Source organism: Nelusetta ayraudi, unplaced genomic scaffold (assembly GCF_046127955.1).
Source record: "Nelusetta ayraudi isolate G7.1 ecotype Tasmania unplaced genomic scaffold, CSIRO-AGI_Nayr_v1 ptg000002l, whole genome shotgun sequence".
In the NCBI taxonomy this organism is placed as follows: domain Eukaryota; kingdom Metazoa; phylum Chordata; class Actinopteri; order Tetraodontiformes; family Monacanthidae; genus Nelusetta; species Nelusetta ayraudi.
In genome coordinates this window covers 9,049,977-9,070,071 of record NW_027466052.1, presented here as the reverse complement: position 1 = coordinate 9,070,071, position 20,095 = coordinate 9,049,977, and the positions used below count along the sequence as shown (strand labels likewise).

At 46.1% G+C, this 20,095-nt stretch overlaps 1 protein-coding gene across 4 annotated transcripts in view; it reads left to right on the top strand.

Annotated features, from left to right (window-relative positions):
• The first annotated feature begins 641 nt into the window (after positions 1-641).
• Positions 642-20,095, top strand: part of dennd5a (DENN/MADD domain containing 5A) — a 32,424-nt gene continuing 12,970 nt past the window's right edge. The window contains exons 1-6 of one of the 4 annotated variants that reach the window (XM_076022292.1): positions 642-865; positions 10,842-10,907; positions 11,774-11,883; positions 13,109-13,802; positions 18,513-18,700; positions 19,649-19,960. In XM_076022292.1, the coding sequence (XP_075878407.1) occupies positions 766-865; positions 10,842-10,907; positions 11,774-11,883; positions 13,109-13,802; positions 18,513-18,700; positions 19,649-19,960 (1,470 nt within the window). In that variant the 5' untranslated portion in view covers positions 642-765. The remainder of the gene's footprint in view (positions 866-10,841; positions 10,908-11,773; positions 11,884-13,108; positions 13,803-18,512; positions 18,701-19,648; positions 19,961-20,095) is intronic. The other 3 variants (XM_076022311.1, XM_076022302.1, XM_076022319.1) reach the window with 3 other exon arrangements.

The following is a 20,095-nucleotide window of genomic DNA, read 5'->3' as shown; positions in this document are numbered from 1 at the left end:
ATGTATTTGTATTTTCAGAGGGGAAATCAGTCTCATGAACCTTCTGTGATGTTAAACGATGATTACAGTTGTGGCACTGTCAAATGGCCCATGATGCATTTCGATTGCAACGCTCTGATTTAGATGTGTGTGTGTGTGTGTGTGTGTGTGTGTGTGTGTGTGTGTGTGTGTGTGTGTGTGTGTGTGTGTGTGTGTGTGTGTGCAAACGTGCAAAGCAAATGAAAGTCAGAACAAAACCGGAAGTACTGAATCTAGAATAAACCACGACAATGACTAATGGCGTAATTAATAATTAGTGGCGTAATTCATTTTCAAAATTCCATATTATGGTGACATGGTGTACTTATTTTTCTGTTTGCGTAATTGTAAAATATTAATACTTTACGGATTCAATAAATTTTCATTTGTCGCCGTACGCATTTGACACTTTATGCCCTTAATAACCTACAAATCTTTACAAAATATTTATCGCAGAGTTTTTGCGCAGTTTTAGAAAGACTTTGCTTTAGTGAAACAAGAAGTAGAACAAGATTTTGCCATAATAACATTGTGCGCCGCAACGCCACTTTATTGTGAAGCGGCCCCACCGGAAGTGCCGCGTCCGTTGCTGTCGGCCTTAACAACTTAGTTTGGGATCGGTCCTGATTTTCGTGCTTCGCAGTCAAACGCACTAGCATCCGTGATGGCAGAGAGAAAACACCTCTCCGCGGTCCTTTAATATGCTCCCTGCTGAGGGGAACAGGGAACCACCGGACCAGTCTCAAAATGACCACCGGCTTCAGCTCCGGTTCCTGCCGGTTCGCAGATTATTTTGTGATCTGCGGGCTCGACACCGAGAGCGGGCTGGAACCCGACGAACTGTCCGGTGAGTACATTAGCTACCCGGGGGATGAATGTCGAGCTGATGCTGAAACGATAGCACGTCGGGCCGAGGACGTCAGGCGTTCCGATAGCATCAGCGCGGCGTCGTAATATGTCCCTCAGACTCGTTTATTCCCCGTGTTGTGAATCATTTTCACCCCTCCGAACAACAGCGAGGGCTTTTTTGACAGTGTCAGTGGGCTGCGAGCAGCGCGAGGCCTAGCCCGTCTCCTCCCCGCCTGTTCGCGTTCACTTCTCGGCGAGCAGCGATGGATTACAGGCTCGTTGTTGTGTCTTCAACGCGCCGATTGAAGACACAATCAGCGCGTTTGTCCATATATCCATACTGTCGTGCCACACACGTAAACAGTGATGAAACAATACACGTTTGTCTGCATGTAGTTGGTTTTATATTGATACCCGAGGGTGACCGTGTTTGTGCTTGTATGTCATGTATGTCATGTATGTCATGTATGTTATGTATGCTTGTATGTGGGTGCAGTCGTTTGATGCCATTGTAATTAATGGTGTGGCTGTAGTGATGCCCAGCTGCTGGGGTGTTGTTCTGGGGGGGGGCGGAGGGGGATCAGGTAGCGCCACATACAACCTGTCATACACCCCAGGGAGAAGATGTCATATCCCCTCGCATTGACCTCTGACATCAGTCACCCCCCCCCCCCCCTCTGGAGACACAGAGGTTGTTCCTCTTGTTGCACAGCCTTTACGCGGCAATTAAAGCTCAAACATCCATAAGCAGCAATAAGGGGGCTGCGACAGCCCGTTCAATTCTGAGACTCTGACCTTTTTTGATTTTCACCCGCACAGAGCAAATGGATTTGCATACCCTTTGTGTCAGCATTGCAGACGAGGCGTCCGTGAGTTCGCTCGCTCGGCCGGCCCCTGCGTGCAAAAGTGCGAGGACCGTCGTCGTGGTTTCAGCACTGTGCTCTCGCGGGCAATTTGTCGGAAGTTCGGGAGTGGATTTGAGACGTGAAATCAAGAGATTTATTATCATCTGCAGAAGTCAGAGTAACCGGGCAAAGCACCAGACGCAGGCCTGCACAGTATTTTGTGCGTGTTCAGTGTTTTTATGTATATGAACATTTATTGGATATTTTCGTCATGATGTTTTAAAAGGCACAGTCAAAAAGCCTTCCTGTTTCTGTTTTTTATCGCGAAAAATCAACATAGCCGATATGTTGAAAATACACTAACCCCAAACCCACTTCCCCTAACACCATGACCCCAACTCCAGCCCATAACATTGACACTGTGACCACCTAACCAAACCTGAGCATACGCTTCTATCTCCCCAACTCATTTGTGTGGCAATACAGTTTTTATATAGTACTCTGGAAACTCCGTATTTGCCACAGCTGTGTAATACCAGGGCTCCCCCCAGCAACTTTTTTTGCAACTCATAAAGAGCAAACGCTTAATGAAACCAATGAAACAGATTAGAGCAGCTGAGGGATTTCCATCTGCTGTCACGTCTTGATGTTTGGCATTTCACCAGAAGAGGTTTGGGCGGTGCAGTGGCTGGTCCGGCCCCCTCACAGCAAGAAGTTGATGGGTTCAGTTTGGGGATTTATTTTAGCCTTTGACTTGCTCCATTTGGCCAGACAGAATATCTGAGAACATGTGCCTCCTACAACTAACGTCCAACAAAATCACTATTAAGCCTGTTGCGATTAAACGTATTTAGGTGTGTAAGCTTCCACTGACCGGGTCACATCCCTCGCATCCAAACAAAGACAGAAATCCAATTACCTTAATATGTAGAATTTGTTTTGTCTCCTGTAAACAAAGCAAAATAAAACGTAAACGTCTATTGCGCTGCTGCTTTGTGATTACATGGAATCGAGTCGAGTAGAGAGCGAATCTGTTTATCCTCTGTTTACTGTCACATGTCTGTGGGATTATTACTATGAGTCAGTAGGTGGTGAGAGTGCAGATGCAGCAAAGAGAAAGTTCTTCCCTCTTAAAGCAGTAGCTTCAGCAAGTCTCTTTTTTTTTCTGAACTCTCAGTCCTTTGCTTCCTGTTCAGTAACTCAACTTCCCTTTTGCATTTCTCAGATTTACTTGAAATAGAGCGACTACGCGTGAATACAAGTGCGTGTCCCTGTTGAGTTACGCCGGTTTCTTCAATTATCTTTCTCTTGGTTTATGTTGCACAAGGTCATAAAGCAGGGCCAGCAGTTTCTCCATGATTGTGCTGACTGACAGACAAACAGAAGCACCTTTCGTCGAGTTGGATCAGCCTTTCATCAGCGTGGATGAAGGGAACCCTGCTGCACCTGGCCCTCGAGCCTTGCTGTTGAGCGGCAGCAGAACCAATTGATTGCTAATTGTTTTGTTTCAGCTGGTGAGACGGCCATCGTGCTCGTCTCTCGGGACCGCGCACCTGTCAGCTGCGCCCTCGCCGTACTCGTGTGACGTGTTAAAATACGCAAGACCACGGCAGGCACAATGATGTAGCCTCCAATGGTCACGAGCAGGTTCTAACTTTGACGGTCCACCGCCTTTTGCATCAATGACATCTAGGGATGCAAATTATGGATTCATTCATTAATGGTTAGTTGATTGACCTTATCGATCGACAACAATTAAAGGGGCGTTTTTTTCCTGATAACCGAAAATGAATGTGTAAGGAACACATTATTTAACTCTTAAATAATGTTGATGGTCCAATGTGACCCATTTTTACACTAGAGAACAGTAAAAACACCTTCAACATTTATCCTCTGACTTTAAGTTGACTTCTAATGTGTCACATTTCAACTTCTTTTGAAAAAAAGTTGTTTAAAAGTAGCTTGTTCTAGGTATATTATGACCATCACAGTATCTACAGGTGAATTGCTCTTTCCTGCTACTACACTGTTATAATGATATTAACTACCCGTGTAAAAAAAAATGTTGAATTAATTGCGACTCATTTAATTTAATCCATCAACAATGAATCAATAATCGATTGTTAACATCCTTACTTGCATCTGATACGTGTTCCCACTATTCTATTTGTATAGACACAACCTCTTGATAAAAGAGGTTGTGTCTATACTGGAGAAACACATTGCCGTTTGTGTTTATGCAGACATTTCAATGGCACGTTCTAGAGCTGCAGAAGCATGGTAGTTGTGTGAGGTGATCAAAGAACCTTCTGGTGGTCGGCGTCTACTTCAGAAAGCGCACTTTCCCAACATAGAGCGACGTTGTTGGGGTTTTCCTTTCGCTCTTGTACTTTTGTTATCTCCAGTGTTGCTGTAACCTCCTGCCTTCAAGTAAATCCATTGGTGTTCAGCTTAAAAAGCACCTTATAATCAGCAAGCCTGCGTGGGCGGGCTGGCGGTTCTCGTAGGCGTCTCTGACTTGCAAGAAATGGAAGCAGTGGAGCGGCGGCTGCGACGCACAAACTGGGGCTTTGTGGTCAAGCACAAGGCTGCACAACTTGCTTCACGTTCCTGTTGTTTATTGTAGAATGAGCGTGGGGGTTTGCCCTCTATCTTCTCTCGAGATGAAATGAGGAAATGGTGCGGAGTTTCCAGCGTGACAGGTTACACACAAGCGTGTCAGTTCATCACCAGCCTTAGGTTCACTTGGAGTTTCTTTAATGTCACAGGGATACAATGACATTAAAGAAGTTCTAATGAAAGGTATCTACCTGACACATAGTCAAATTTACACTTCCCTTTTTTCCCACACTGAAGTCAAGCTACCATGAAATAGAGAACCGAAAACGCAGCAAAAAAAATTTGCATTATTTTTAAATCACATACATTTCCATATCATGCAGAGAATGGTGCTTGCCCAACCGTTAAATATTTTCATACCTTGAAGACCTTAAATTATTTAAAAAATGCCAAATTATCTGAAAATATAAACAGTTACATTTTTAAAGGACCTCCATTCAGATCTTTCATTTGTCATCCTGTGCTCCAGAAATTGCAACCGTGCGCCGTGAATTACCCAAAACTCAAATAGATCTCCCGGAAAAAACAGCCTGTTTAGTCTTCGACTCCCAGCCTCCCACAAAAAAACACTTAGTTTTCGCTTCAAGCTATAAAAGTGATGCCTTGCTGTTCCTTGTGCATGTTTGGAAAGAGACAAAAACAAGTCTGAGAGGGAGGAACAAACACCTGGCTGGGGATCCTTCCTTCAACAGAAGGACTTATCTTCCTTCTCAACGACAGGCTGGAGGCACATTATATCGTAAAAACAAAACAAAACATCCATTTACTTGTAGTACGTTTTCCCCCGATATGTGACCTAAAAGGAGAATCATCAGATACATCAGCTTTACAGTACTGCAATCACATAATCTGTTTGGTGGATTTGTCGGCCGCTGACCGTTTCATTGAACTTCCACAGTTATTTTGTGTTTTGACGATGCCGGCCACGATTTCAGCAACGTTAAAGGGAAAGAGAACGACCGAAGTTTAAGGAATGGAGCGCGTCGTTTGGCCGAGCTGCGCGGCCCTGATTAGCATATGCATGACCTCATAGCCTCACAGCCTCACAGGCAACACTGGAAAACACAGAGAAGTACACTTGCACACAGGCTCAGCTCATTCAAATGCTAAATATCCTTTTTTATATCCCGGACAGCCTCTCTTCCCTGATCCCACTCCACAAGCAAATGAGGATGAATGGCTCGACATGAAAGCAGGCTTTAAATGCATAACGCGGGCCCTCATATTTCCAGTCAGGTGTTTATTTACGAGCCTGCAGAACGTCTCCCGTTAGTGGTTTCGAAGTGCGTCAGGGGCAGAATTGTTGTTTAAGAATTCAGGTCAGATTTCCCCGGGGTTCGCTGACTGCTTTTTATCTTTCTCTCAGCATCAAACTCTCAGTGGAGAGAAGTAATAGGCTTTTATTTGAGGTTTAAAAAAAATAATGTTTATCACTTTATCCTCCAAAGTGGCTTTGCCGAGTTAGACACATTAATCATTTAGCCAATTAATTTGCCGTCTTTTTTGTTATTTCGATATGTTATGCCTTGGTTGAAGATGAAACATCCACATCTCAGATCACCGTTAAATGAAGCCAGACTGGCGCCTCTTAGCAAAATGATGCACAATACAGAAAAACAGTCTGTTTTGGAGCACACAGATGTTTTTTGGGGGGGCAACTGAAACTGAACTCGTGAAAGGAATTGTGATTCTTGTGTTTTGTTTTGCGTTTTTTTTTTTTTTTTTTAAATACAAAGCTGACTTGCAGTTGCTGAGAGTGTTTTTCACAACCACCTGTCGTTACCGAGTAATTAAACGCTCACATTCTTGTCTGAAACACAGCGTCTGTTCTGCGGGTCAAGTTTCCCTGCAGACAAATGACAGCGTCTGGAGCAGATGTTTTTCCCCGCCGCCTCTTCGGACTTTCATGTTTTCGCCAAAGCCGTCGTTCCGCTCGAGACCCTCTGATTGGCTGTTACCCTCCTTGTTAGCCCACCGTGCTAGTCGTGCACCAAACAGCGGCGTGGATAGAAATGGATGTGTAACAGTTAAGCTGGTCTAATTTTTTCATGTCGAGTTCAAGCGGGGTCTCTCCAGGCTGCTGCTGCAGCAGAGTTCACCATCACTTTGCCTGATTGAAAACAGACCTGCTCCAGTCGGGGGTTGTTGATTGTTCGCTCCGAAAAGCTAACTTCGAACATCCCCGGCCCCTCCCTCGCCGGATTTTCGCTGACATTCACGGTTTCGAGGTGGATTTCTGAGCTGCTTTCCCAGCTGCCCCTCCTGTAGCTACCTTTTGCGCGTTCACCTCAGGTTAACAATTTTGTTTTCTATTAGGTTGAGCCGTGCGATTCATCGATTTTAACCTGAAATCGGATTTATTAGTCAAGATGATGGGGGGAGAAAAAGGAAAATCTTACAATCGATTTTCCTCTTGCTGTGCTCCTTTACTTTTCAAAATGTGTGAAGTTTTGCACTTTATTCATTCATCGCTGTACAAGATGATAGAAAAACCTTTAATTTTTAAAGTGACGTTTGGTGACAGTCAGTTAAGGTTCTCACTTAATCCACTGGGAGATTCATTTGTGTTTGGTTCTTAAGTTTTCCCTTTACTCCCAAATAAGGGAACTTCATCTTTGTTTATGAAGAACCGGTTCATTTTCAAAGGAAGTTTGATGAAAGTGAGGTTCTCACTTCATTCATCTTTGTTTGGTCATGAAGACTGTAAGTGTTGTCGCTTTACTACACCTAAGAAAGATTTACAGTATCTTTCAGTTGCACTTTATTCCCAATAGGGAGATTTGTTTGCTATTTTTCTTTAAAAAAATAAAATAAAGATAAACTATTTGAAATAATGTATTCCATTGACTTTTGTAGTTTTAGCCACAACAACAACAACAACAAAAAATCGACATTGAAAATCGAGTTTTCAGAGAAAAGAAATTGTGATTTTATTTTTGTCCAGAATCGCCCAGCCATACTTTTAGCTCGAAAAAGCTGTTTGTGCTCTGTTCTGGAGATGAGCTGGCCAGGCTGGTAGTGAGGAGCCCGCTGCGCCAGCTCCTCCCTCTGATCAGCTGTTAGTGGGCTTCTTTTGCCTGCCGATTAGCTTTTTCTGATACATCAGTATTAGTAGTTGTCTCAGCGTTTTGTTATTGTTGTTTTTGAACCAATTGTAATCCATCCTGTTCGCTGGCCGAGGTGTGTCGGCGTGAGTGTGGGCAAAACGCAGGACAGGTGCTGAGCCGTGGGCGGTTCCTGGCTCACAGGATCGGAGGGAAATGACGAAGAGGCAGAACTCTGGCACGCTCGGCTCCCGCTGTCTCCTCCACACACACGCACACACACACACTGTGCGCACTGTGACACCCTCACCGCCTGGCTTGTGTGAAACATGATGTCAATAGTGGCGACTCAGTCCAGGTCGTCTGCCCCGGGTCTTTATTTTTAGGAGAAGAGAAAACTGTCAGTGTGGAGAAACCACAGGTCTGCGTGCAGTCGACCAGGAATAACTGGAAAAATACCCCCGCTGTCGCTGTAGGTGGCGGATAAATGATCAACGTCGGCTTCCTCCCTGACACTTGGTGTCTGACGGAACTGTTTCCTGACATTTGCCTGGTGCCAGTGTGCCAGCGCCAGCCCTCCAGAATCCAAGCTGGCCGGCGGCCCATTCATTTCAATGAATTTCAATGAATTTTTGACTTGTGTATTAATGGGCCCATAGAGCATTGCGCAGTAGTGTCACTTCCCATCATGCCTCTGTAACTCACATGATGGATTTGGCCAATCAGAACGATTCTGGAGAGCGTCACTTCCAGACAGGTCAGGACGCAGCCAATCAGAACGAGCTGAGACACAGCAGCACAGGCGACGTTGTGACGTCACACTGGGAATAAACTTCTTTCTGGTGATTTTCTGGCCTGGTCATTTTTTTAAACGACTGAAAGATGGCAACTGAAAAATCTACAATAGAAAACTTTGCTATGAATTGCGTTTCAGGTCACAGTTGTCCTGCTAGCCGTTTTAAAGGCGTTTATTTTTGTATTGCAGTCTTTTTGGGCCCATGGGATTTTTTTGCTGCAGTACCTCGAGTGGCCACTGTGACAAATCGGTGTGCCGCCATACTGCCAGTCCGGTATCCAGTTCTTATAATACATCCATGGCCAGCGGTCTGCCTTTGAATCAGTGCCACCGCACCGGGCCGCCTCCTGTGACCTTCGCATCTTCAGGTCACCTTCGTTCATCAGCTTTCAGGACGCGTGTGTATTGTGTAATGGTTTGCGCTTGAATCTGCTGCAGCTGAGTTCGAAAACAGCTGCAGCCACAGCCTTTGGCTGCGGGACTTTTTAATTTTTCCAGTTTCGCTCTCAGAATGCGACCCGAGTCACCTCAGCGTCTCCTCAAGTCTGAAATGTATTTATATTCAATCTGGGTGCTCAGCGGTGATTCACATCTCATCAGAGTGGGATCAATTTTTCATTATAATCATAAGAACTCTACCAACAACCCCCCCCCCCCCCCAAAAAAAAAAACCACAAAAAAACAAATAGAAGGAAAAAAAAAAAACCTTGCTGGTGTAATTTCGTTGTCTGAGCACTTGGCTCGTTTTTGCTGTTTGTGCTCCAACTTGCATTCCCGGTCTAGTTTGCACTCCTGCGAAAATAATCAGATGTGATCATCAGATATACCCACTTCATCATTTTCATTTTGTGACACGCTCACCATATTAAAAGCAAGTCTAAAAGCAGAGATACGATCAAACTGCAGCTTCACCGAGTCGCCGCTTGGTGTTTCATTCACCCAGGCGGTCCTTTGTGCGTGCGTCTTTGCGCTCATCGGATGTCTTGCCGTGTCTCAAGTGATAAACTAGTGTGCGGAAGGTCGACTGTGGGCGTTTCCAGCCTCCACAGCGAGCAGCTCCGCACGCGTGTTGGGAGCTGCTGTGTTGCAACCTGCGCAACAATCAATGGCGCGCACATGTTGCGTGTTTTTTAACCAGCGGCTGGCTGTGTTCTGGTCACCCTTGGAGTGCACACGCACATAGACCCACACGCACACGAAGGAAATGCCCAAATGTATGAAAGTTGCTTTTTTTTACCCCCTTCTTCATATAAAACGTTAGATAATCAGCGCTGCAGGGATCACTCAGGCTGTAACGCTCACTCAGCTCCACTGAAGGGATGCACTTATTCTCCAGACTCTAGACACAAGTTCATAAGCTCAAGTATTAACGTTGATTCTCATTTTTCATACATTCTTATTTCATCGTTTTTCTTCTTCATGTGTAATGCGACTATTTTGTTTCATTTTTTCCATTGTGTTTTCTTACTTTAGAATGCCTTTTATTGACACTATGCACATGTAGAATGAGATTAAAAGCAACTCCAGCACCAGTGCACAACAGTTAAACGTAGGACATAGCGACATAACACAAGGACCTAATGATACAACACAGCACATCATTTAGATATTGAGCTATTGCACAGCTGTTGCACAGATAAGAAGTATCTCAGGCTGCAACGCTCACTCAGCATTGAGTGTTGCAGCCTTTTGCACACAGTAACTGTATTCACACGCACTTTGGTGCTCTGGTTATAATCAGATTTTTTTCTAAATTCTTGTTTTTCTTTCCTTTTTTTTGGTGCACAGAAACATTGTTTCCTGGTTACAGAACAGAAGACCATATCTCGGTTTCTAGAAAACCAGATTTTGATACCTGGAAGAACGCAACCTCAGCCAAAGAGCAGAAACATGAGCAGTTGACTCCCCGAGCGCTGAGGAAACTGCGTTTCAGTCTTTCAGTAATGAAGTTAAGATGGGGAGGGGGGGAGGGGGGGGGGGCAGCACAAAGTGCTGACCTATTTAAATCTTTGGCAAGCAGATTACAAGACGCGACTTTCCTACATCTGCAGCACAACATTGATGTTAAATAGTGCTAAGCCCGTAATGAGCAGCAACGCAGTGATCTCATTTTTCGGGGATTACGGCAGTAAATAAATGAACTTCACAGGCGTCTGCACGGATCACACTCAGTGTTTCGACACTGGGTCCTAATATTCATCATGCAGCAGCACGTCACGTGTCATCATCCAGCTTTCTGATGATTGTAACAGAGATGCTGAAGTCCAAACGAGGTCGCCAGATTCTTTTTATTTTTCCTCTAAACATTTTTTGCTGTTTGATCAGTAAAATTAATCTACAATTTCAAGATTTTGTGCTGTGTTTGAAGTATTTATGATTTGATTCCCTGAACCGTGTTTATCGTTCTGTTACTGATGTTAATCAGAAGCGATGAGCTGCCAAAACTTGGCCTGCTGGCTAACCTGCTAAACTAAGACGTGAAACGTGGCCACCGCTGTCCCACCGCGACTTTAGGCCACACGTCACGAGTCTGAACAGAGGTGGAATTCGGGAGACGCGCCGCGCCTGTCCGCCCCGGCTCCGTAATGCACCAGCCGAGAAGTGATGCGCAAAAAAACCATGCAGAACCAGGCTTTTGATTAATCATCTACTCTTCTATGTGTTGTGTAGCTCTATGCCAGTATATAGAAGCTACTAAATTCAGAGATGGGGCCAGAGGAAATTTGGCAAGCCAAGGTAACCCTCCCACCACACACACCCTTCCCATCTCAGCCTGAGCTCCGCTTCAACCCTTCCAGCCTTTAACCCAGCACACTTTGTATTTCCACTCTCAGCAGACCTTCCTTTTTTTCTTAACTTTTAAATCAACTTTTTTTTTTATTCAATTGATTTCTGCACAGGTGTGGGAACCCTTTCTTTATCTTTCTTTCTTTCTTTCTTTCAGTTTTTTTTTTTTTTTTTTTGCACATTCTGATTTTGCTCCCTCTCAGTTCCTCTGTAACCCCTCCTCCCCTGTGCTCAGGCAGACAGAAGGCGAGCTGATGTTCCACAATCACCTCTTCCTTTGTTTCGCTTTACACACTCCAACCTCTCTCTCCCCCTACACTCTGAATGACTTCAGCCCTGCCTGGGTGTGTGCATCACTTCTGCTTGACTCCGGGATCAAAATCGGCTCAATTTGTGCTTTTCTATGACTGTTTTTTTTTGTTTTTTTTTAAATCTCTGTATTGCCACTAAAGCTGTCAGATACATTTGGCTCCTTCACACAGATTTTTCTGAAGACAAAGAAAAATCTGTGTTGGGGTATGTCACCTATTCAGTAGCTGCGTTATTGGGTAGAAAGAAAAAAAAAAAAGGATAAAGTCGACAGCTTTACATGATGCGATACAACCTTTCTGTCTGGAGAAATGCGCTGAATATCTTTGATTTCTCCAAGCTCTGCCTGGCTCTGCTGTTTTCAACGTGCTTCTGATCAGACTGTCCCTCTGCTCCTCCACCGACATCTGGAAACTTGTTAATTGTCTCGTGTTTGTTCTCTCCCTCCTGCCCCTCTCCCTCCCTCTTTTTCTCTCTCTCTGTCTCTCTCTTTGCTTTACCCTCAGGTGAGAATTTTGAGCAGAGTCCGTTGAGGAGAACCTTCAAATCCAAAGTTCTCGCACATTTCCCCGACAATGTCGAGTGGAATCCGTTTGACCAGGATGCAGTTGGCATGGTATGTTTGCTGCTACCACAGGGCGGAAATGATTATGGAAGTATTATGAAAAAAGTATTATTAAGTAAAAGAAAGTATTATAGATGCAGGTTTGAAGCGGCACTTTTGCCTGAATCTTTGCTTCATTGACTGAATTTTCTCTAAAACTTTGCAGCCTGGCACAAAGTCGAAAGCAGAGGTTTCATGCTCCGAAGTGGCTGAAGCAGTTGTAAAATGTAAAGAGAAAAGCAAAACAAAAAAGGTTGATAAATGATCTAAAATGATAATGATAAAAAATATTAATTATTAAAAGGAAAAATAAATCAACTACTTATTGGCAAATGATAATATGTGTGTCCTTGAATCTGTTAGTGGGTATTTCTTATTGCTGGTGCATTCACTTTGGAAGCTTCCAAATCAATATTTACCCTCTGTATAATTTCACTTAGATCCTTAGGCAGCAAATCTTTTAAGGGTCCATAAAAGTGTTGTCATTTCCTTTTAATTTGGCACTTGGTCTTTCCATTGGAAAAACTCTAAAAATGTCTTTGTACCACTGAGTTACAGTGGGAGGTTTCTCGCTGATCCAATTGACTAATATACATTTCCTAGCCAAAAATAAGAGCTTATTGAGTCATTTTAATCTTTTCACATCCAAACCTGTATTCAAGGGTGGCAGCCCCAATAGGAACCGGCCCGGATCTTTGCAGATCTCGTGTTTGAAAATTGCTGTCACTTCCTGAGATACACATGACCAGAAGCAGTTGTTGTAAAGGGTGATACACTGATGATATCACTCTTGGCTGATGCAATACAACAAACATCAACAAAATGCGAAAGTGTTGATTTGGTTGTGTGCGCCAAGTAAACGGGCAGTACGAGTGCTCTGTCTTTGTGTCTCTGTGTGGTTGTGTGTCCATGGAGGTGTCATGTTGAAAAACAACTAACAAGAGGCAAGGCTAACAAACATTCATACACATAGCAATTTAGAGCAGTTTAAAAGGACAAACAAATCATGTGGATCTTTTGGGACTGCCAGGCAATAATGTCGAAATTTTTAAAATATTGATTTGATTTACGAAAAACAGCTCCACAAGATAAAAGAGAAAAGCATTTAAGAGATAAATATGTTTTTAAAAATATGTGCTGAGTCACTGCTGGTGTTGCCCAAGCCTCTTCGATGAGCATTCTGAAGTCGCCTGCTGCGTGTGTGCCCCCCCCCCCCCCCCCCCCCCCACCCCTGCAGCTCTGCATGCCGAAGGGCCTGGCCTTCAGGACGCAGGTGGACTCGCGGGAGCCTCAGTTCCACTCCTTCATCATCACCAGGGAGGACGGCTCGCGGACTTACGGCTTCGCCCTCACCTTCTTCGAGGAGGTGACCAGCAAGCAGATCTGCAGCGCCATGCAGACCCTCTACCACATGCACAACGCCGAGCAGTACGACATCTTGCACACGCCCACCTCGCCGCCGGGGCCGGAGGAGCAGCGGCGGCAGCTGCTGCAGCAGCAGCCGCTCCGGCCCGTGCTGCACGCGGCGCCCGCCATCTCGCGCCTGCAGCGCTTCAACTCGTACGACATCAGCCGCGACACGCTCTACGTGTCCAAGTGCATCTGCCTGATCACGCCCATGGCCTTCACCCAGGCCTGCAGAAAGGTGCTGCAGCAGCTGCACCAGGCCGTCTCCTCGCCGCAGCCGCCGCCGCTGCCGCTGGAGAGCTACATCTTCAACGTGCTCTACGAGGTGCCCATGCCGCCCTCCGGCCGCTCCCTCAAGTTCTCAGGTGTCTATGGGCCCGTGGTGTGCCAGCGGCCCAGCACGTCCGAGCTGCCGCTCTTTGACTTCCCCATCCGTGAGATGTTCAACCTGCTGGGGGTGGAGAACGTGCTGCAGCTGTTCACCTGCGCCCTGCTGGAGATGCAGATCCTGCTCTACTCTCAGCGTGAGTGGCCGGGCGCTCCTGTCCAACGCGCGCACACACACACACACACACACACACACACACACACACACACACACACACACACACACACGACATTAGGCATTGATTAAAGGTACTAAACAAGCACGCTGACATTCTGTTTAAATGTCAGATCCTTGTTTTCCATTCAGGGTGCCAATTGGGCAGCTTCTATCCCCACACGACTGATTGTCAAAACCCCCCCCCAAAAAAAACAAACGATATTTCTACCGCAGCAACATTTAGTTCGCTCCGAGGTTTTTCATCATTTTTTGGAGGGAGAGATGGAAGCAATGTAACTGCAAAGTGATCTCAGAGTGAGAGCTGAACATCAGGCTTCGTTCTCACCCAGGATTGTTTTTTTTTTTATATATTTTAAATTTAAATCCAAAACATTCTTTGTACAAAACGATTTTGATTCTTTTTCAGGAGGCAAAAACTGGGAGAAAATGTAACAGTTGCATTGACTTTCTTAGTCATGTGATCCTCTGGGGAGGGAGGCGGGGTCCTGGAGCTGGGAGACATGTTGGTGTCATAAGACCAGATTGTCCACAATCCTGCCTGCTAACGACAATTTGTGTATTTTGAAGTGCATCTCAGTGTATTCCGGAATTAAATTCCGCCTTTTTTCTAATGACCAACTCCCTGATTTTTGCGTCTGGAGTCGCAGTGACTCCAGGAGTTCATCAACTCAAGAACGTCGTCAAAACCACAGCCGCAGGCGACGACGCATGTTTAATACCCGGACTGGAACTATTATCCCGGAGATTGCGTAACCTTTTGTGCATTCCATTAAAGTGGTGCAGCTGTGTGTGTGTGTGTGTGTGTGTGTGTGTGTGTGTGTGTGTGTGTGTGTGTGTGTGTGTGTGTGTGTGTGTGTGTGTGTGTGTGTGTGTGTGTGTGTTGTCCCTCTCTCTCGCTCTGTCTCTGTCTCTCTGTCTGTCTCTCTCTCTCACCTAGCTCAGGCCTCGTCCTGGACATAATGCAAATGTGTGCTTGTCTGTGTGGGTTTTGCCTCGTCGGCTCGTTTAGCTGCGAGGCCGAACACGGCGCCTGTGATGCAGCTTCTCTCGGCAGCTCTCTGACGTCGACTCTCGACAAACTGAAACACTTTGGACAAAATGGCAACATTTTGTCTGTCGTTAAGCTTCCCATCTCGTGCAAAATCTGTTTAATATGCGCTGAAACACACGTTTCTGAAGATCAGCCCTTTGTGATGTAACAGAGGGCACTGATCCCTCTTTACGTTTAGCTCTCCCTGGTCTTATTTTTATCCCATTCCATACGTGGAGAAGCTGCAAAAAAATCATTAACTCTATCAGTCAGTAAAACAAACCAAGCCTTTTTTTCCCCCGGAGGCTGCAAACAGAGGGCTAACAACGAGGACACTTTGACGCCCAGTGAAGTTGTTAGGCTACCGAGCGAGTGTGTCGTTGAGAAATGGTGTTGCTGAGCTGCTTCCGGTGCAGTGATTGGATCCATTACAGTCGCATGGGAAGGCAAATGGTTTGCAGAGAGCCAGGGGCTGGTGGGAAAACCACGGCGTTGCTAGGAAACCCAGAGACACGGAGGATCACTCGGATGCAGGCTGATTATTATTGGTTGAAGGTGACATCATGCCCCCCCACCCCCTGAATCCTCCTCCTCCTCCTCTTCCTCCCCCAACCCCTCCTCCTCCTCCTCCTCCTCTTCCTCCTCCTCCTCATGAGGCTGATGACTGCAGAGTGTGTGGAGGCTGTTGTGTAGACTTAAAGCCTGGCAATCCTCCACTGAGAAGAAACAAGGGACTGATGGAAAAGCAGCTCTGCTCCTGAACACACGAGAGGGGAGGGACGCTCAGCAAATAAAGACACGGCTGTCTGTGCGAGACGTCGCACTAAAAATAGTGCCGCTCTTGAAAACCTTGTAAATGATAAATGCTAGTCAGGATTTCTATATTTTGGTCTTAAAATATTGTTGCCTTTTTTTTAAAGCGCTCCTGTTTTGTCCAAGAAGGTGATTTGACTGCCGGCTAAGATGTCAGTTGTTATTACACAGGTTTTTTTTTTTTTTTTTTTTGCAGTTGTCTCTGTCTGTGTTTTCTTGGTGGCTGTGCTGACGCGCTGCTGCATGAAGACTCTGTGGCTGCTGGCACTCAGCGGCTCTCAGCTGAGGGTCCACTTGGTGTCGGGAAAGACACAGTGTGTGTTCCTGAGCTAAAAGGAGCAGCGCAAAGTCATATTTATCTCCGATTCCTAAACACATTGGAAGCGTCGGTGTGAGATTCCCACTGCCCTGCACTGTAGCTCAGTTTCCTTTGGTTGATTGGGAAGTTGTGGATTTTTATTCTTGGTTACACAGCTAATGATTCCCAAATGTTACTGACGGCCGGAGCTCTGGAATATTAAATGTACCTTCACTGTTTCTGGGCATTCTGAGGACTGATATTGATAAATTATGCAATGCATCACGTACATGATGACTCAGTACTTCTAGCGCTGGCGAAGTATGCTGAACATTTTCATCAGCAATAACATTCAACAAAGGTTTTGCTCTGTCAATATAGCGATGTTGGTGGATCAGGCTTGCTGGAGGATTTCTCTGTGTATCTGTCTGTAGCTAATGAAAGTAACACGCAGCAAAACAGTGCTGAACAGAACATTTTTCTCAGGTGAGCTTTAATATCATTTTGTTAAATGACAGCGAAGAAATCCCTTTTTTTAATATCTTATTTTCAGATTTTCAGATTTATATTTATACAACACAACAAACAAGAAACTAAAAAAAAAACAAAAAAAAAAACAAGGAGCTGCCAGACACGAGAAAAGTGTTTTGTCTGCATCCAAGTTGTTGATTACAAGATCAGGTATTACAGAAATGCACAATAGAGTCAAAATGAACTTTCAAAAGATGACTACTCTTTAAGATGGTCAACGAATGAGCCCCAAATGCCCCAAAATGTGTTTTGTGCTTTGGATCCTTTGCATCTGGATAATGTTTATCATTTTGTTGAGCCATTTCCTCTCAGAGATCACTTTAAATAGGAAGCATTTGTCAGTGCAGATATTTATAAGGGGAAAAAAAAGCGATCCCTCCCCCCTCCACCACCCGGAGTGGCCTGAGACAAAGTGGTTTCTCATCATGCTGTCCCAGTTTAGAGCAGGCGGGTGATGTTAGTATTCCTGTCCCCATCGTGGGATAGGAAGGCCTCCTTGGAGGGGGGGTGGGGAGGCCCGGCCCGGCCCGGCCCGGCCCGGGGCGAGAGCCGCCGCTGCTCCCTCCTCCTCGGGCGGCACATGACCAAATGAAGGAATGGCATTTGTTTTGGCACCTTAACGGGAACCGTGGCGCTCCTGCTCAGCGTAACGTGCATGTCAACAGGAGCAGGGGGCAAGAATGCAGGCAGAGGAGGGAGCGGGCGAGCCAACGTGAAGGCCTGAGCGGCGAGGAGTGTTTCTGTGTGGAGTCACGGCGAAGGAATGTCATACAAGTCGGGCAGTCACCTGACTGACTGGCTCACAGTTCTCCATTGGGTGCCGGTCGGACGGATGCAGACACTCATGAGGCCTTCTTTGTATGAGAGGCTCTTCTGTCCACCTGATCATTATGTCAATACAGGAAGAAGTGGGTCGAGTTCATTTAGCACACAGAAGGGAATTCAAATTCTCCCGCGGCGATACCTGACACAGACAAACATCTCAAAAAAAGTTACACTGGTGGCCAAAATTCACCGGCGACTATTTGATGGTGAAGTGCCGACGAGGTCAAGTGAAATACTTCTGTCTGGCATTTGCCGAGGTTTTTGCTCAGCCCGTCTGGACTTTTGTCAAGTGTGCAAATCTAGATTTCCTTGCGCTTGCGCGTCGCGACTCGTGACAGATGAGGATTCCTTCTGAGCTGGTCACCGACCTCATTCCACTCCTTATTTATACACATCAAGGGACGCCGAGACGCAGAACAGGCAGAAAAGGCAAATGCTGGGGTTAGCCGTCGTTGCTGTTCTTTTGTTTACACTCTGCATTGTCAAGGAACACTTGCCTTGCAAAGGCCTTTCTGTTTTGGGTGTGCGGGCCGTCACAGACCCCAAGACTGAATGCCAGATGCAGGAGTGCATGTGTGGTACTATAATGTCGCATATGAAGTGAGAACACTGAGCGATTCTCCAGAATGATGCAGTGATTCTGTGAGGAAGGCAGTGAGGGCTAAACTTTGTAGGGCTGTAAAGGTTGAATTCAGAAATATCAGCTTCCTTCTTTTGAAGCCTCATCAACAAAAATAATTGCATGCTGAAATTCATAGTGATCTGTTTCCATCCTAGCAAAGTGGCTGATTTATACGGAAGAGGATTAGTGCCACAAGAAGAGAAAGGAATTATGATTAAAAAAAAAAAAATCTTTTAAAGTTTCCATTTTGAGAATAAAGCTGAAATTTAGAGATTGAAGTCACGTGAAGTAGGTCAAAATGTTGAGAATAAAGTCGAAAGGCTCAGGGTTTAGTGCCTTTGCGTCACAGCTGGTATGAAACAGTTTCAAGAAAGATGTGAGAGAAACTTGGAAATCGGACAAGAACAAGTAACATTCAAACGTTCTTTGCAAAACACTTTCTTTTCACCTTTCTTTTCTTACGCACTGAGCCTCCAGGTTGTGCACTGTTCCTTGTGCGCTGCAGACCAGTCGTCTTGACCAAGTCTTTCATCTCTCACCGTTTTTGCAGATTACCAGAGGCTGATGACGGTGGCAGAGAGCATCACCGCCTTGATGTTCCCCTTCCAGTGGCAGCACGTCTACGTTCCCATTCTGCCCGCCTCTCTCCTCCACTTCCTGGATGCCCCAGTGCCGTACCTCATGGGCCTCCACTCCAATGGTCAGGACGACCGCACCAAGTTGGAGCTACCGCAGGAGGTGACTGTGCCAGCCATATCGACCTGATGTTTTTTTTTTCTGTTTGATGTCTGCAGAAGAGGACGAGGGTTGTTATGATTCAGCCCGTTTTTCCCATCAGTGTGGGAAAAGACCCGGGCGCGAATGTGTGTATCACCCGTGGCTCCCTCCTAATCCATCAGTCTTTGTTCACCTGAACATGTTGCTGTTGCTAAGCAGGTTTTATTGTCGTCACTCTGCATAGCGAGGGCCTTAGTTGCTGACGCAAGCCACAGTGGACAGTTTTTCTTCGTGCTGTTCCTCTCGTGGCTGCATTTTAAGCTTTTGCGAGTGTCATCATAAAGCCTCCGGGTGTCATGACTTTTTCTTGCTACGGAGAAGTAGAAATTATGATGAGCCGTGAGATGTAGGACGTCACATGAATCAAACATTTTCACCCCTTAGCATACTCCAAAAACATACTCCAAAAACACTCAAATCTCCATAACACCCTTTAGGAATGCCGTAGAGACATGGGACAAAGACCCATGTGTTGGTTCAATCAAGACCTAATTTTCATAAATGCTGACCTTTGACCCCTGACAAACTGGAAGTGAGCTATTTTCACTTGTTAGTAGGTGTCACCCAGGTGGCGATGGCAGCGACATCGAGGGAAGGGGTCAGCAGGGGTCACAAGGGGTCGGCAGGCTTCTGAAGGGTTTGTAGTCGGGAGGGCATGGCAGGCGTGCGGAGGGGTCGGCAGGTGTCAGGGGCTTCGGTTTGTGATGGCAGGGGTTGCCAGGATTCTGAACGGGTTGGTAGGCCTCTGGAGGGGTCTGCAGGTGTCGGAACATTGGTACGTGTTGGGTGGCATCGGCGGGCGTCGGGGGTCATCGGTGGATGTCGGCCACAGTGGCTCAGTCCCGTTAGCGCTGCTTGCAGCTTTAATTATATTTAGCTTTTTCTGTGTTTCCCCTCATCTCCTCGCAGGCTAACTTGTGTTTCGTGGACATCGACAATCACTTCATCGAGCTGCCGGAGGAGTTGCCCCAGTTCCCCAACAAGCTGGAGTTCATCCAGGAGATCTCGGAGGTGCTCATGTCCTTCGGCGTGGCTCCGGAGGGAAACATCCACTCCAGCGACAGCCAGGCCAAATACCGAGGCTTCCGATCGGCTGACGTGGTCTCCGACAAGCGTAACGGAAACCTAGCCTCCCCACTCAACTCCTTCCTGCTGAGGGAGAACGCAACTATCGCCAGACTTCAGGCCCTGGTCAAGAGGACCGGCGTCAGCCTGGAGAAGGTGAGGCGGGCTGGGCAGTTGATGACCTAGTGGGCGAGGTTGATTCCTCCTTTTTCTTTTTCTTTTTTGCAACAGTGTGACTATCAAGGCTGCGTCATGAAAGGAGCAAACTGAAACTGTGTTTCCAGCCTGCTC